General features: G+C 58.0%; 1 protein-coding gene across 1 annotated transcript; it reads left to right on the top strand.

Moving 5' to 3' along the window:
• Window positions 1-5,822: 5,822 nt before the first annotated feature.
• KLHL30 (kelch like family member 30) lies at window positions 5,823-18,071 on the top strand. Its single transcript, XM_032962108.2, has 10 exons — window positions 5,823-6,014; window positions 10,904-11,087; window positions 12,437-12,643; window positions 13,421-13,666; window positions 14,448-14,610; window positions 15,316-15,402; window positions 15,846-16,001; window positions 16,661-16,849; window positions 17,176-17,321; window positions 17,788-18,071. The coding sequence occupies exons 1-10, from the start codon at window positions 5,839-5,841 to the stop codon at window positions 18,052-18,054; spliced, it is 1,821 nt and encodes a 606-aa protein (XP_032817999.1). The 5' UTR covers window positions 5,823-5,838; the 3' UTR covers window positions 18,055-18,071.
• Window positions 18,072-18,093: the final 22 nt, after the last annotated feature.

Below are 18,093 nucleotides of genomic sequence, written 5' to 3'. Positions count from 1 at the left end.
CACTCGGGACACCGGCGTTGATCCCATATGACCTGTGACTCCTGTAACATCTGTGCATCTTAGAGCAGCTGTGAGGCCTATAACGCCCACGACCCATATATCTGTGAACCCTACAACACCTGTGTCTCCAATAGCACCTGTGAATCATATAACACACGTGAGCCATATAACACACGTGAGCCATATAACTCCTGTGAATCATATAACACCTGTGACCCATATAACACATGTGAGCCCTACAACACAACACCTGTGACTCCTGTAACACCTGTGAATCCTATAACACCTGCGACTCCCATAATACCTGCGACTCCAATACCCGCGACTCCAACACCTGCGACTCCTACAACACCTGCGACTTCCATAACGCCCGCGACTCTGATGTGACACCTATAGCACCCGCGGTTTAACACCTGGATCACCTGCGCGACACTTCGGCGTCGCTCAGCTGATTGCGGTTTATGACGGAAACGTCTGAAGTCAAGGTTGGAGGAAGTAGGGGGGTGGGGGGGCTTGTGGGGAAGGAGGGAGGGGGGTGTTCCTTTTCGAGTTTCATTTCCTATTCTCGGCTGCCTTGTCCCACTCCCCACCTTCTGCCCCCCTACCTCCCCTCATCTTCCTCTGCCGTCTCTCCCCGCAGACGGATGCTCGGAGTCGGCGGTTTTCGGCTGGCCGGGAGGGTGAGTGATGGAACGGGCTGCGGTGCCGGATTAAGCGGGGCCTGTAGCATTTGATGTTATACAGGGGCCCTGAATTAAAAAAAAAGATAAATATTAAAACACACATTTTTAACTTGCATAGTAAAGTAATTGTATTTTTTCATTTTCTATACAGCCAGATAATGCGACAAATCGCTAACCTTAAACACCCATTCGTTCATAAAAATTGAAGGCGGTATAGTACTATAGTAAAAGAGCAAGTGCAGGATCACTGAACCGGAATTAATAGCTTGAAAGCATTTAGCGCGGGGCCCTTGAAAGTGCGGGGCCCGTAGCATTTGTAGCGACTTGTGCTACCACGATAATCCGGCATTGATGGGCTGGGTTATCGTCCTGTGTCCACACCGCGCAACCGGTATTTCATTTAAACGAATAATAATACATCGATGTACGTGTGTTGGACTTCTTTCACACCGTACGCAGCCACCAATAGCGCTGACCGGAGGTGCGGCTTACTGTGGAGCCACCACAGCCGGCTGTGTTGTTAAACACTGCCGGCTGCGCCGTTCCAACGGCCAGAATACCAAATATACTAAAATCGTTGTCATTAATGTATGTGTGTGTTAAGTGTTATACGTAGAGATTATATAATGGAGCAATTTGCAGTGTGATGTTTCAGCTTTGGGATGTTTCGGCTCAATAGCAGTTACATTGCGTGTTATTTATTTATTACTACTAAAAAAAATTGTTTACCAGTTAATGCCCACTGAGCTGCGTAGCTCTTTTTGAGAGGCAACCTGGCCACAAATTATAGCTCAACGAAGTGGCTCATCACCTGGAAATTTATAGCAGCCAAATACTCTAAACGCGTGGTGATGTCGATTCTAAATGTGGAGGAAAAACCGGAAGACCCGGAGAAAAATCCACGCGACCACGGAGAGAGACACGCAGATACCAAATATACAACAGGCGTCAGAGTCGGGATCGAACCCACGATATCTCCTGTATGCCTGGCGAGGTAGTAAACACCTTCTAGCCACCGTAGCTTTGGGGAGGACATCTGAGAACCGTATAGCCTTGACAGATTGTTGGGGCGAGTGCTGTTCGCGAGCACACGAGGGGATGGGTCCTCAGTATTTATTTGGCTGCTATAAATTTCCACGTGATGATAAGCCATTTCGTTGAGCTATCATTTGTGGCTAGGTCGCCTCTCAAAAGGAACTGTTTATAACTCAATGGGTGCCCAGCACTACGCCCCACCGCCTTTGTCTCCCCAGTGGCGATGTTGTCACACCGCACCGAGTACTCATTTGATGCTTAGTCGACCTAGGGGAGGCCAAGGACCGGCTCAGATAATCGTCACCGGTGTCGTCCGTGAGCCGGAATCGAACGGTTTAGTAGCGCCAACCCGCGACACGACGTACAAACTCCACACAGACACACAGAGTCGGCCGAGTCGGGGAATCAAAGACGGCAAATCTTAATTTGCCGTGACCACTTGGCCAACTTGACCGAAGGAACACCGGGGGCGGAGTGGCCCCGCGGTGGAACATGGATCGGCCGAATGAGCACGCGGAGGGGACAGCTGGGTGCCGGCTAACTGGAGGCACGCGGTGATCTTAAAATACCCCGCGAGGGATATGTACACACACACGCACAAAGGCGAATGTCCCCCGTATAGCCTTCACCAGACTGTTGGGGCAAGTGCTGTTGGCGAGCTGCTATGAAGGCCGGTACGGCACATGACGGGGGGGGTGGGGGCAACAGCAGGCTCGACCATGTGTCCTGATGTGTACATAGCGTAGCAGATACTCCTTTAAGGCTGAGTCGATGTAGGGGAGGCCAAGCCAGGACCGGTTCAAATATTCGTTGTCATAGGTTGTGGGAGGGAATCGAACTCGGGTCGCCGGGTTCGTCGTGCAGTGCCCCTAACCACTGCACCACCGCTCTACACATGATGTACACAACACAGCACATGTGAATCTATTTCTATTGAAATGCTCATTGAGCCCGGGCATGGCATAAATACGTGGATTATGTAAACACTTAATCGTGGGTTACATATAACGCGCCGTCCCCCAAATTGCTTCCACTGTCTCTCTGGACTCTCTAGGTACTGTGAGGAAGGGTCTTTGTCCGAAATGTCGCCTATTATATAACTGTTTAAGGTCACCGAGTTATTGACGAATGTGTTGAGTTTTTGTGTGATATACACATACTGTATACACAACGATACTCCGTATAGCCTGAGCAGACTTTTGTAGCAAGTGCCATCAGCACCTATGAAGACCCGCAACGGTATGCGAGGAGAGTTGGTGACCAGCACCACGCCGGGCCGCCTTTGTCTCCCCAGTGCTGATGCTTGCAGACCACCCCAGGCACTCATTTAATGTTGACACGACCTAGGGGAGGCACAGGACCGATTCAGATATTCACCAATAGGAATTAACCACACATCACACTTGCACAAAGAAAGCATACTGCACACATATACAAAGATAGCCGGTATAGCCTTTAACAGGCTGCAGGGGCAAATGATGTTGTCGTTTGTGTCAACTCGCCCAACCCATGTGTACACATTTTATCATAGGATTATGCACTTGAGACACATTGCACACCGCATATACCGAAAATAAACACATTACACGCGTCACATAATTCATTTGCACACGCAAATACAAAGATCCCTCGTACAGCAAACTCAGGCTGTATGGGCAAGTTCTGTTCACGGCCACCTACGAAGGCCATAACGGTACACGAGGGGGTGGGTGGCCAACAACACGCCCGACCGCCTTTGTCTCCCCAGTGAAGATGTTTTACACACCGCACCAGGTACTAGGGGAGGCCCAAGGACCGGTTCAGATAATCTTCACTGGTGTTGGCCGTGAGCGGGAATCGAACTCGTGTCTTCAGGTTCGTAGCGCTGCCCGCTAACCGCTGCACTACCGCTCCCTAAAGTGGCACACACGGCGAACACAAAGTGGCACGCACACAAAGAACTTCCGTATGGCCTTGGCACACGCGCGCACACAGTGACACGCACACAGAATAACACACACATTTACGGCATCTATTTATAAACCGACATTGGAAGCTATGCCACTTATGTCTGTGTCTACTCACGTCGTCTGTCTGTGTCTCTCTCTGTAGGTGGACTCAGGCTTAACTGAGTAACCGGCGCGGTATGTATACATCTGGGGAGACAAAGGCGGCCGGGCGTGTTGGTAGCCACCCACCCCCTCGGGTGCCGTGCCAGCCATAGCAGGCGCTCGCAAACAGCACTTGCCCCAACAGTCTGTTAAAGGCTATAGGGGGGTCTTTGTCTTTGCGTGTGTGCCAATCTCAGTTCGTGTCTCTGTGTGTCTCGAGATGCCTGTGTGTCTACGCAGCAAGTTGGCAGAGTGCGGAGCACAGGTGATGTCATCTGTCAGTCATCTCGGTCACGACATGGTCTGTCTGTCTGTCCGGTGACCTCCTGCACCTAGCCTGGCACATCATTCAACCCATACCACCTGGGTCTGTCCCGCGACCTCGTGTCTTGTCAAGCAAGTGAGCCTTCCCCACGCTTCACGTGCACCTAGCCTGGCACAAGCACTTATTTGAACCCCGCCGCTGACCTCTGTCCGCGAGGGCACCCGAGGGGGAATGAGACGACCCACTCATGGCACAGGGGACCCCTCCCCCCTACCCCTGACGGCACAGAGGGGGCCCCACGGCCCTACCCCCTCACCGATGTATTAAGACCCGGGACCCCACGTGTCTCACCGGATCTGTGGACGCAAGAGGGAACGCGATGTGAAGGACCCGTGCAGACACGTGATACAAGCCGGCATCAGCAGCAACAGCAACAGCAGCAGGGGCGATTGGACTACTGTTGTTTAGTATCATCATCAGCAGCTGCTGCTGCAGCTCTTGCCACCGCAGCGCGAACAGGGACGACAGCAAAAGGAATTTATTGACACCAGAAGAAGCGTCATCGCTGCGACCAGTAGAATCATCATCACCGCCGCCATCGTCGGTGTCCCAAATATCGTCACCATCATCACCATCACGCCAACAGCCACAACCAGCGCAGACGCCGCAATCGACATCACAGGTTATCACCAGCACTTGGCTACATCACCACCATCATCACAATTGAATGTTCCACCACCAGTGTCATAAACACAACAACATCATCACCCAACACACCAGAATAACAAACTATTAACATCATCACGACATCATCAGCATCACCATCATCGCCACCTCCACCAGAGCCACGCACGCGCGATGACTGCACAATCGCAGTGATTCTGCAATCACAGCGATTGATTCTGCAATCACAGCCTGGAAATCTTGTATCCGGTAGAGAACACATCACCATCACCACATCAACACCATCACCACCATCAATATCATCAACATCACAATAAACATCACCACCACCAACACCATCAAGTGTCAAAACATCACCATCAACACAATTATCCTCACCACCATCAACATCCATCACCATTACTATCATCAGCACTGTCACCACCATCACCATCAACCACCAGTATCGTAACATCACCATCAACACCTCCAAACACGCGTGCCACCTGATCACACCGCTAACACCACCCCACATCGACGTTCCATCAGCACCACCACCAGCAGCAGAGATAGCAACATCACATCGAAGCTACCACCACCATCATCATCACCAGCAGCAGCATTGACATCACATCTCCACCACCACCAGCATAACCATCACCACCAACATCATTAACAGCAGCAGCAGCACCACCACCACCAAGATAAACACCGACTAACATCACAACCACCACGAGTAAGCACCGTCAGCATCACTGGGCATCTGTGGAAACAGAGCTTTGTAGCTCATCGGATTCCTCCTGTATAAGTATTCTCACTCTGATCACGTAACCACCGTCATCACCACTATAATCACAGCAACACCACCACCACCACCATCAGCATCACCGTCACCATCATCATCATCACCACCGTCACCACCACTGTCACCACCACCGCCACCACCGTCACCACCACAATCACCATCACCGTCACCATCATCATCACTACCGTCACCACCACTGTCACCACCACCGTCACCACAACCGTCACCACCACTGTCATCACCACCACCGCCACCACCACTGTCACCACCACCGTCACCACCATCACCGCCGCCGCGATGTTGCGCGACGTGGACGACCTCGAGTTCGAGGCGCCGTCGCACTGCGCCCTCGTCATGTCCGGCCTGCGCGCCGAACGCTTCGACCCCAAGCTGAGCGACGTCGCCCTGGAGGCGGCGGGGCGCCGCTACCCGTGCCACCGCGCCGTGCTGGCGCTCTGCAGCCCCTTCTTCAGGTGCCCGCCTCCTCACACAGACTCCTCACCCCGCCTCCTCACCCAGCCTCATCACCCAGACTCCTCACCTCGACTCCTCACCCAGACTCCTCACCCAGACTCCTCACCTCGACTCCTCGCCCCGCCTCCTCACCCAGCCTCCTCACCCAGACTCCTCACCCCGACTCCTCGCCCCGACTCCTCGCCCCGACTCCTCACCCAGACTCCTCACCCAGACTCCTCACCCCGACTCCTCACCCAGCCTCCTCACCCAGACTCCTCACCCCGCCTCCTCACAGACTCCTCACCCAGCCTCCTCACCCAGACTCCTCACACAGACTCCTCACCCAGACTCCTCACCCAGACTCCTCACAGACTCCTCACCCAGACTCCTCACCCCGACTCCTCACACAGACTCCTCACAGACTCCTCACCCAGACTCATCACCCAGCCTCATCACACAGCCTCATCACCCCGACTCCTCACACAGACTCCTCACAGACTCCTCACAGACTCCTCACCCAGACTCCTCACCCCGACTCCTCACCCAGCCTCCTCACACAGCCTCATCACACAGCCTCCTCACCCCGACTCCTCACCCAGCCTCATCACCATCCTTCTGATCGATCAGTATTCCACCTTTTTCAGCCCCTTTTTTTAGGCACCCGCCTCCTCAACCTCACTCCCCTCACCCTCCTCACCCTCCTCACCCTCCTCACTCCCCTCACCCTCCTCACCCTCCTCACCCTCCTCACTCCCCTCACCCTCCTCACCCTCCTCACTCCCCTCACCCTCCTCACCCTCCTCACTCCCCTCACCCTCCTCACTCTCCTCACCCTCCTCACTCCCCTCACCCTCCTCACCCTCCTCACCCTCCTCACTCCCCTCACCCTCCTCACCCTCCTCACCCTCCTCACTCTCCTCACTCCCCTCACCCTCCTCACCCTCCTCACCCTCCTCACTCCCCTCACCCTCCTCACCCTCCTCACTCCCCTCACCCTCCTCACCCTCCTCACCCTCCTCACTCCCCTCACCCTCCTAACTCCCCTCACCCTCCTCACCCTCCTCACTCCCCTCACCCTCCTAACCCTCCTCAATCCCCTCCCCCTCCTCACCCTCCTCATTCCCCTCACCCTCCTCACCCTCCTCACTCCCCTCACCCTCCTCACCCTCCTCACTACCCCTCACCCTCCTCACCCTCCTCATTCCCCTCACCCTCCTCACCCTCCTCATTCCCCTCACCCTCCTCACCCTCCTCACTCCCCTCACCCTCCTCACCCTCCTCACTCCCCTCACCCTCCTCACCCTCCTCACTCCCCTCACCCTCCTCACCCTCCTCATTCCCCTCACCCTCCTCCCCCTCCTCACTCTCCTCACTCCCCTCACCCTCCTCACCCTCCTCACTCCCCTCACCCTCCTCACCCCTTCCCCACTAGTCTCCTCGTCCTACCACCCCACCTCCACTCCTAACCCCTACCAGTCACACCTCACCCTCCTCACTCCCCTCACCCACCACCCCTCCTCACCCTCCTCCCTCCCCTCCCCCTCCCCCCTCACCACACACCCACCCTCACTCCCCTCCCCTCACCCCCTCCACCCCCTCCCCCACCCCCCTCCCTCTCCCTCCTCCCTCCTCACCCTCCTCACTCCCCTCACCCCTCCTACTCCCCTCACCCTCCTCACTCTCCTCACTCCCCTCACCCTCCTCACCCTCCTCACCCTCCTCACCCTCCTCACTCCCTCACCCTCCTAACCCTCCCTCCCTCCCCTCCCCCTCCTCACCCTGCCTCCATTCCCCTCACCCTCCTCACCCTCCTCACTCCCCTCACCCTCCTCACCCTCCTCACTCCCCTCACCCTCCTCACCCTCCTCATTCCCCTCACCCTCCTCACCCTCCTCATTCCCCTCACCCTCCTCACCCTCCTCACTCCCCTCACCCTCCTCACCCTCCCTCACTCCCCTCCTCACCTCCTCACCCTCCTCACTCCCCTCACCCTCCTCACCCTCCTCATTCCCCTCACCCTCCTCCCCCTCCTCACTCTCCTCACTCCCCTCACCCTCCTCACCCTCCTCACTCCCCTCACCCTCCTCACCCTCCTAACTCCCCTCACCCTCCTCACCCTCCTCAATCCCCTCACCCTCCTCACCCTCCTCACCCTCCTCACTCCCCTCACCCTCCTCACCCTCCTCACTCCCCTCACCCTCCTCACCCTCCTAACTCCCCTCACCCTCCTCACTCTCCTCACCCTCCTCAATCCCCTCACCCCACCCTCCTCACTCCCCTCACCCTCCTCCTCACCTCCTCACTCCCCTCACCCTCCTCACTCCCCTCACCCTCTTCACTCCCCTCACCCTCCTCACTCCCCTCACCCTCTTCACTCCCCTCACCCTCCTCACTCCCTCACCCCCTCACTCCCCTCACCCTCCTCACCCCCTCACCCTCTTCACTCCCCTCATCCTCCTCACTCCCCTCACCCTCCTCACCCTCCTCACTCCCCTCACCCTCCTCACCCTCCTCAATCCCCTCCCCTCCTCACCCTCCTCATTCCCCTCACCCTCCTCACCCTCCTCACTCCCCTCACCCTCCTCACCCTCCTCATTCCCTCACCCTCCTCACCCTCCTCACTCCCCTCACCCTCCTCACCCTCCTCACTCCCCTCACCCTCCTCAATCCCCTCACCCTCCTCACCCTCCTCACTCCCCTCACCCTCCTCACCCTCCTCACTCCCCTCACCCTCCTCACCCTCCTCACTCCCCTCACCCTCCTCACTCCCTTCACCCTCCTCACTCCCCTCACCCTCTTCACCCTCCTCACTCCCCTCACCCTCCTCAATCCCCTCACCCTCCTCACCCTCCTCACTCCCCTCACCCTCCTCACCCTCCTCACTCCCCTCACCCTCCTCACCCTCCTCACTCCCCTCACCCTCCTCACTCCCTTCACCCTCCTCACTCCCCTCACCCTCCTCACCCTCCTCACTCCCCTCACCCTCCTCACCCTCCTCAATCCCCTCACCCTCCTCACCTCCTCATTCCCCTCACCCTCCTCACCCTCCTCACTCCCCTCACCCTCCTCACCCTCCTCACTCCCTCACCCTCCTCACCCTCCTCAATCCCCTCACCCTCCTCACCCTCCTCATTCCCCTGTGTTTTTGTCTCCACCCCACTTCCTCCTTATTAAGGAATCCTGCTCCTCCTCTTTCTCAGTTCTTCTTTCTCCTGGGCTCTCCCTCCTCCCACTCGGCTCCTACTCCTCTTGTCCAGGGTCTTCTCCTCCTCCTTACCAACTCCTCCTGCTCGCCTCCTGACTGCTGGCCGGACGAATGTCCAAACCGAGCCCAGAGGGCTGCTGCTTTGCTGTTTGAACCAATGCTGCCTAAATTATGCACTCGCAGAAGGCCGTGTGGCTGATGGGATGTGCACAGTCACTCGCACGCCCAGTCACTGGCTCGCTCACCGGCGGTCAGTCACCTCGTTACCACCCTTCCACTGCTACTGCCATGGTTGCTATTCGAGTGAACTCCACTCGCTGTTTGCTCCACCCGTGTCGTGGACTCGGTCTCTACCGGACACTCAATGTTTCGTCTCATCCCACCACGCTGCAGGTCACATGGACACACTCGCCCACCCACCACTCACCCACCACTCATCTACCCACCCACCCATCCACTCGCCCACCACCCATCCACTCGCCCACCCACTCACCCACCCACTCATCTACCCACCCATCCACTCGCCCACCCACCCATCCACTCACCCACCACTCATCTACCCACCCACCCATCCACTCGCCCACCCACTCACCCACCACTCATCTACCCACCCACCCATCCACTCGCCCGCCCACCTAATCCCTCACCCACACACCCACCCACTCACCCACCCATCCACTCACCACCCACTCACCACCCACTCACCACACTGCAGCTCACTCACTTCTCCTTCTGCGTCGTCCCCCGCACCTCTCCACGTCGTTGTTCCCTCCTCCCACCATCACCGCCATCGTCGTCTCTTCCTCCACCCTCTACGCTCTCAATGTAACATCCTCCCTCACTTATACCTCATGGCGGGACCCCGGGGTCCCGAATGAACGGAAGTCAAAATCGCAAACGAATAAATAAAAATGTTGGGCGACTCCGTCCCACCGAGCACACAAACGCCGCGACCCATCGGAAATGAATCCTCTCCTCGTTCTTCACCAAGCAAACGTCGTTTGCCAAAATTGCCGTAGTCACAAACAAAACTTTGAAACTTTGATGAGCGCATCGTGTAGAGCTCGTCGAGAAGAAGAGATCGCCGTGTCGTTCGCCTTCAACAGACGTAAAATGACGTCGCAACGCAGTTTATGCGAGAGCCGGGGGGGGGGCTTATGGGACCCCGGGGTCCCGCCATAAGGTGCAGTTAGAGAAACGCGTTCACAACTCTCTATCACAACCTCGCGAACAGTGCTGTTTGTTGCTGGCTGCTTGACATTTTTGGCATTTGGACAACTGTGCTCGGCAACTGTAAACAACAACAGCAAAGAAACAAGCTGAAGGCTGGACTGATGATGTTGTTGTTGATGATGCTGATGATGTTGTTGATGATGATGTTGTTGTTGATGATGATGCTTATGATGTTGTTGAAGATGATGTTGATGATGATGTTGTTGATGATGATGCTGATGATGTTGTTGATGATGATGGTGATGTTGATAATGATGATGTTGATAATGTTGATGATGTCGATGATATTGATGTTGTTGATGATGATGTTGATGATGACGTTGATGTTTTTGATCATCTTGCTAATGTTGATGATAATGTTGTTGTTGATGATGTTGAAGACGATGTCGACGATGTTGTTGTCGATGATGTTGATGACGTCGTCGTTGTTGTTGTTGACGATGGGGTGTCGGGGACCCCTCCGTGCAGGGCCATGTTCTGCGGAGAGTTCCGGGAAAGCTTCTCGGCAGTGGTGCCGCTTCCCCAGGCCGACCCGGCCGCCCTGGAGCAGCTGGTGGACTTCGCCTACACGGGGAGGTTGACCATCAACCAGGACAACGTGGAGACGCTGACCGCGCTGGCGGGCCGCCTCCAGTTCTCGTCCGTGCGAGAGGTGCCCCCCACCACCACCACGCCACCCCCCACCACCACCACCACCACGCCACCCACCACCACCACCACCACCACGCCACCCACCACCACACCACCCACCACCACCACGCCACCCACCACCACCACCACCACCACGCCACCCACCACCACCACCACACCACCCACCACCACCACGCCACCCACCACCACCACCACGCCACTCACCACCACCACCACGCCACCCACCACCACCACCACGCCACCCACCACCACCACGCCACCCACCACCACCATCACTATCACCACGTCACCCACCACCACCACGCCACCCACCACCACCACCACCACCACGCCACCCACCACCACCACCACCACGCCACCCACCACCACCACGCCACCCACCACCACCACGCCACCCACCACCACCATCACCACGCCACCCACCACCACCACGCCACCCCCCCACCACCCCCCCACCACCACACCTCGCAGTGCTGCGCCACCGCTGCCGGGGAGCGGTGGCGCAGCGGTTAGCGCGCCGCGCCATGCCGTGGACCCGGCGACCCGAGTTTGATTGCCGCTCACGGCCAACACCGGCGACGATTGTTATGGGCCTCGCTTAGGTCGACTCGGTCTCAATTTAGTATCCGGTGCGATGTGTATACATCGCCAATGGGAAGACAAAGGCGGTCGGGCGTGGTGCTGGCCACCCACCCACCCCCTCGTGTACCGCACCAGCCTTCATAGGTGCTACTCGCTAACAGCACTCGACCCTACAGGCTGCTAAAAGCTATATATCTCTTTGTCTTGGGGATAAACTGGAGAACACGCAAACTCCAAATATACAGCAGGCGTCACGAGAACCCACGACCTCCTGCATACCAGGCGAGGTAGTTAGGGGCCGTCCATAAATGACGTCACGCACCTATGGGGGGGGGGGTCAGACATTTGTGACGATGTGTGACAAGGGGGGGGGGGGGTTTGAGAAATGTGACGTCACATCAAAATCCGCAACTTTAAATGAATATAGACAACACGTTCTACTTAAGTAAATAGATTTTTTAATAAATGTTTTCTCCTACAACATCAGAGTGCAGCGCCACATTAAATACGCACTACAATGGCAATAGTTTAGTTTAAAGCGATTTGAAGCATGTTTTATATTTTTTGGAGGGGGGGGGGGCAGAGCTTTGTGACGTCATATTTGACGGGGGGTCTGACTTTTTGTGACGCCGTGTGACGACGGGGGGGGGGAGTCAAAAATCGTCCAAAATCGCGTGACGTCATTTATGGATGGCCCCTTAACACCTCCTAGCAGACTGTGTGTGCGCCCTATCCCCGACTCTAACCGCCCCGCCGGGCACCCTGCAGGTGTGCAGTCGCTACCTGCAGCAGCAGATCTCGGCCGCGAACTGCCTGGGCATCGGCCTGTTCGCCGAGGCCCACGCCTGCCCTGAGGTGGCGGCCAAGGCCGGGGCCTACGCCCTCAACAACTTCGGGGCGGTGGTGGCCGAGGAGGAGTTCGGGGATCTGAGCTGCGACTCGCTGCTCCAGCTGCTGTCGGACCAGCGGCTGCAGGTATTGAGCGCCCCCCCCGCCCCCCCGCAAACCTCCCCCGCCCCCCCCCGCCCATCGTTAGCTTTTGTTTTGTGGCTCTGGAGACCGGGAGATCGACGGTCGACGTCACCCGTCGTGGTGTCTCATCTTCATGGAGTGGCGGTGAGACACCACAGCCCCAGCCCCAACCCCCGAGGTTATCCCCTCACCCGGGCCCGAATTCTTACCCCCCCCCCCCCAGTATGAACGCTGAGCTTAACTCTGTGCTTGGCAGTGTCCCCCATAACCCAATACCCTAACCCTAAACCCCCCACTTTAGCATTAACCACAACCCTGATGCGGACACTGTCACCCTGACCCTAATCCTGACTCTACTCTTCCCACTTGACACTGACTCTCGTCCTAATTTTGACCCTTACCCTCATGCTGATCATAACCCTACCTTCAACTCTGACCTTTACCATTACCCTGACCCTCAGCCTTCTTCTTGCTTCTTACAGCCTACGGGATGTCGGAGTGTCAACAAATCGCAGTGGCCCTAACCTCAAGCCACCCTCCCTCGCTTCCATCCTATTCCTCCTCTCGCCCTTTCTCCCTCCCTGCCCTCCCCTCGCCTCTCCCTCCCTCCCCCACTTCCCTGCACTCCCTCCTCTCCCCTCCCCTCACCTCTCCTCCCCTCGCCTCTCTCTCCCCTATCCTCCCCTCGCCTCGCCTCTCCCTCCCTCACCTCCTTCCCGTCCTCTCCTCTCGCCTCTCTCTCCCATCCCTTACATCTCCCCCCCCCCCATCTCCCTGCAGGATCGCGAGGACCCCGCGCTGCTGCTGGGCGCCGCCCTGAGCTGGGTGCGGAGGGACCCCGCGTGTCGCAGCCCCCACCTGGGGGCCCTGCTGGGCGCCGTGAGGCTCGGCGCCCAGCGGGGGGCCGGCCCCTCGTGCAGGGCGCTGCTCCAGGACCCCCTGCTGCAGGGGGACCCCTCCTGCAGGGCGCTCCTCGCCGACGTCGCAATGGACTTCGACGACACGCAGGCCACCGACGCTGACCAGGTGTCCGACTTAAAACTACAAACTAAAACTATTTTTTACCTTACCAGGTAAAGATGTATAGCTCTTTTTCAGAAGCGACCTGCCCTGAAATGGTAGCTCAACGTACTGGCTTATCATCATCACGTGGATATTTATAGCCGCCAAATACGCTAAACGCGTGACGTTGATTCGAATTGTGGAGGGCAAAACCGGAGGGCCCAGAGAAACATCCACGCGACCAAATATACAGCAGCAGGCGCCAGAGCTGGACTCGAACCCGTGATCTCCTGTATACCAGGCGAGCTAGTTAACATCTCGCCACCGTGGCGTGATGTGGACCATACGCTGACCCCACACACTTAGCGACAGCTCCTCCACACGGTAGACGCCGATTTCACCGACCCGGCATCTATGACGATGTAATGTGTGTGGCTAGGTCAGGTGGTGGAGGGTCTTCCGACATAAAACACGCCAGATCATTCACGGGGCCTCACCCAATTAAATCTACTATTATTATAACTGCACTTGTTGATCCGGGAAAGCTTCATCGAGTCTCGGGACTAATGTTCGGCAGGGCCCTGCCCAGTTCTTTCAGTAGGGGGCGATTGTTGCTGCTGCTGCTGCCGCGCGTGGTGCCAACTGAATAATGTTGTGGCGTAACTCTGCAGCATTGCGACGGATGTTTTATTGGGCCCAAATTAACATTAAAAACGATTTGGCGAGGTCACCGCGACCTCCCGACCCACGCGACCAGTTGCGACGCCGTGCCCGGAGCGCGCCGCGTGACTCTCTCCCGCTGCAGGGCGAGGGGCATCACGCTGCTCCTCAGGGGGGCTGCCCCCCCCAGGACCGCGAGGTGCTGGTGGTGATCGGGGGGCGAGCGCTGCAGGAGGACGAAGAGGAGGAAGAGGAGTGGGGGGACGCGGCGCCCTCCAGGAACGCCGCCTTCTACGAGCCCACTTCGCGTGAGCGCGCTCTGTGTGTCCATGTGTCGGTGCGTGGGGAGCGGTAGTGTGTTGCTCGCTAACAGCACTTGCCCCAACGGTCTGTTGAGGTTATACGGGGGATTTTTGTCTTTGTTTTTTGGAGGGGTAGTGCAGCAGTTAGCACGCTGCGCTACGAACCCGACGACCGCTAACACCGATGACGATTATCCGAACTGGTTCTGGGCCTCCCCTAGGTCGACTCAGCCTCAAATGTGTAAACAACGCCGCTGGGGAGAAAACAGCGGCCAGGCGTGGTACTGGCCATGCCGGGCTGTATGTGGTGTATACGTGTGGTGTGTTTGGTGTATACGTGTGGTGTGTGTGTGGTGTGTGTGGTGTATACGTGTGGTGTGTGTGGTGTGTGTGTGGTGTATACGTGTGGTGTGTGTGTGGTGTGTGTGTGGTGTATACGTGTGGTGTGTGTGTGGTGTATACGTGTGGTGTGTGTGTGGTGTGTGTGTGGTGTATACGTGTGGTGTGTGTGTGGTGTATACGTGTGGTGTGTGTGTGGTGTATACGTGTGGTGTGTGTGTGGTGTGTGTGTGGTGTATACGTGTGGTGTGTGTGTGGTGTGTGTGTGTGGTGTATACGTGTGGTGTGTGTGTGGTGTATACGTGTGGTGTGTGTGTGGTGTATGTGTGGTGTATATGTGTGGTGTGTGTGTGGTGTGTGCGGTGTGCGCAGGAACTTGGCGTCTGCTACCGGATTTCCCCGAGTACAACAAGTGGGGGTTCTCGGTGTGCGCCCTCAACAACAGCGTATACGTCACAGGTTGGACACGCACACCGCCACACAAAGACAAAGATCCCACGTGTAGCCTTCACCGACTGCTGGGGCATGTGCTGTTAGCGAGCACCTATGAAGGCTGGCACGGCACACGAGGGGGTGGGTGAAGAGCACCACGTCGGGCCACCTTTGTCTCCCGAGTGACGATGTTTACACACCGCACCAGGTACTCATTTGAGACTGAGTTGACCTAGAGGAGGCTCAGGACTGGTTCATGTAATCGTCACTGGTTTTGGCAGTGAGCGGGAATCGAACTCGGTTCGCCGGGTTCGTAGCGCAGCGCTACCATCACCAACATCATCATCACCATCGTCACTGACATCAACAATGTCATCTCCATCATCATCATCCCCACCGCCACCAATGGTCAATTTTAGTTTAGTGAATTTGTGTGGGGGCGGGGGGGGGGTGCTGTGGTGTGTGTGTAGGGGGGTCACGTGGCTCCATGCAGGACAGCTGGTCGACCACGCACGTGTGGCGCCTGAACCCCTCCGTGCGGATCTGGGAGCCTGCGACCCCGATGCTCAAACCGCGCACGAACCACTGCACCGCGGCGCTCAACGGCGACCTCTACGCGATAGGAGGTGCGGGGCAACCGTGGGCAACCCCGGGCAACTGCAGGCAACTGCGGGGAAACCGTGGGTAACCGCGGGCAACCACGGGACAACCAGGGGCAACGATGGGGCAACCCCGGACAACCGCAGGGCAACCGTGGGCACCGTCATTCCTCCGCATGAAACCACACACAGCCACGTGCGACCTTGTGTCCCCATGTGACCACGTAAATGTCGTGCAACCACGGGTGTGGTTCACAATGGCCACTACTCTTGTTCAGGCCAGGCGGCTACAGCGGCAGAGCGAGCGGCTCACAATTGGAACGTTTCGAGCTCAATTCCCGGTTGTGAGGGGTGGGTGGGGGCGTGAAAGTTGACTTAACCAAACATCCATCCGCACAGGGTCGATACAACGAGTACAAGTTTGTGTTGGGGGAAGTCAACGGCGGCCGTGTCCAACTTAAAACGCGAAGTGGGCTCGCAGAAGGCCATGCGAACGTGAAATTTCCACCACCGGCTGCACAGGAGCGGCGAACACGGGAGCCCCGGTCGCTTTCGATGAGCTCGTTCGAGCGTTGGGAAAAAAAAATCTCTCGACTCGATTCCCCGGCCCCGGGGCCGCAGTCCGCGCGGTTATCCGCGGCTCACGGTGGCCAGCTCCTCCCGCTCTGCCGTGCGTGTCGGGGCAGGTACGGCGTCGGGCGTGGTGGAGGCGGAGCGCTACGAACCGTACAGCGCCGTGTGGTCGCCGGTGCCGGCGCCGCCGCGCTTCGTCAGCAACTTCACGGCGAGCGGGTGCCGGGGTCGCCTCTACCTGGTGGGGTCGTGCGCCGCCAAGTACAACGCCCTCGCCCTGCAGAGATACAGCCCCATCACGGGTGAGAGAGACTCGGAGGGGTTCGTGTTGAGGCTGTGGGTTCCGCGTCTCTCCCAGCGTCTCCGCGTGTCTCCCTGCATCTCCCCGTGTCTCCCCGCATCTCCCCGTGTCTCGTTACCCCGTGTCTCCACGTGTCTCCCCGCATCTCCCCGTGTCTCCCCGCATCTCCCCGTGTCTCGTCTCCCTGTGTCTCCCTGCGTCTCCCCGTGTCTCGTCACCCCGTGTCTCCACGTGTCTCCCTGCATCTCCCCGTGTCTCCCCGCATCTCCCTGTGTCACCTGGCATCTTCCAGCATCAACCCCGCTTGCCTCCCCCCCGCCGCCCTAGACTGCTGGAGCGTGGTGGCATCACCCTTCATCCCGCGGTACCTCTCCTCCCCGCGCTGCGTCACAATGGACGACGTCATCTACCTGCTGGCCGACAACACCAAGAAGACGTACCTGTACGACCCCGACGCCAACATGTGGCGCAAGGTGAGGCCCGCTAACGCTGCAGGCGTGTGCGTCGGTTGTGTTTGCGTGGGGGGTGGTGGCTATACGGGGGATTTTTGTCTTTGGAGTGGTGGCGCAGCAGTCAGCGTCCTGCGCTACAAACCTGCCGACCCAAGTTCTTAGCCTTGACAGAGTCTTGGGGCAAGTGCTGTTAGCGAGCGCGTATGGAGGCTGGAACGGCACACGAGTGGGTGGGTGGCCAGCGCCACGCCCGACCGCCTTTGTCTCCCTAGTGACGATGTTTACACATCGCACCAGGTACTCATTTGAGGCTGAGTCGACCTCAGGGAGGCCCAGGACCAGTTCAGTTAATCTTCACTGGCGTTGGTGGTCGTGACCGGGAATCGAACTCGGGACGCCAGGTTCGTAGCGCAGCGCGCTAACCGCTACACTCCCTATGCCCCCCCCCATGCCCCGACAACACACACGCACACACACGCGCGTGCAGGTGCAGCTGAAGCACAGCCTGCACGAGAACGGAGGGCTGGCGGTGGTGGGGGGCCGTCTGTACGTGACGGGCGGCCACTGGCAGGGCCTCGAGGGCCTCTACCGCGTTCTCATGGAGTCGTGCGAGGCGCGGCTCCGCGCGGCCACGTGGAGCCGCGAGGGGGCGCTGCCCCGCGCGTGGCTCTTCCACGACGCCTGCGCCGTCTTCGTCAACGTGGCCGCGTGGCCCCACGTGCTCCTACACGTGGGGCCCGAGCAGAGCGGCTGACGGCCGCGGTGGCTGGGGGGGGGTGCAGGGGGGTGCAGG

Source organism: Petromyzon marinus, chromosome 28, assembly GCF_048934315.1.
Source record: "Petromyzon marinus isolate PM22_M1 ecotype Great Lakes invasive population chromosome 28, UKy_Petmar_22M1.pri1.0, whole genome shotgun sequence".
NCBI lineage: Eukaryota > Metazoa > Chordata > Hyperoartia > Petromyzontiformes > Petromyzontidae > Petromyzon > Petromyzon marinus.
Note: the sequence above shows the minus strand (reverse complement) of the source record. Positions and strands in the feature narration are given on the sequence as shown.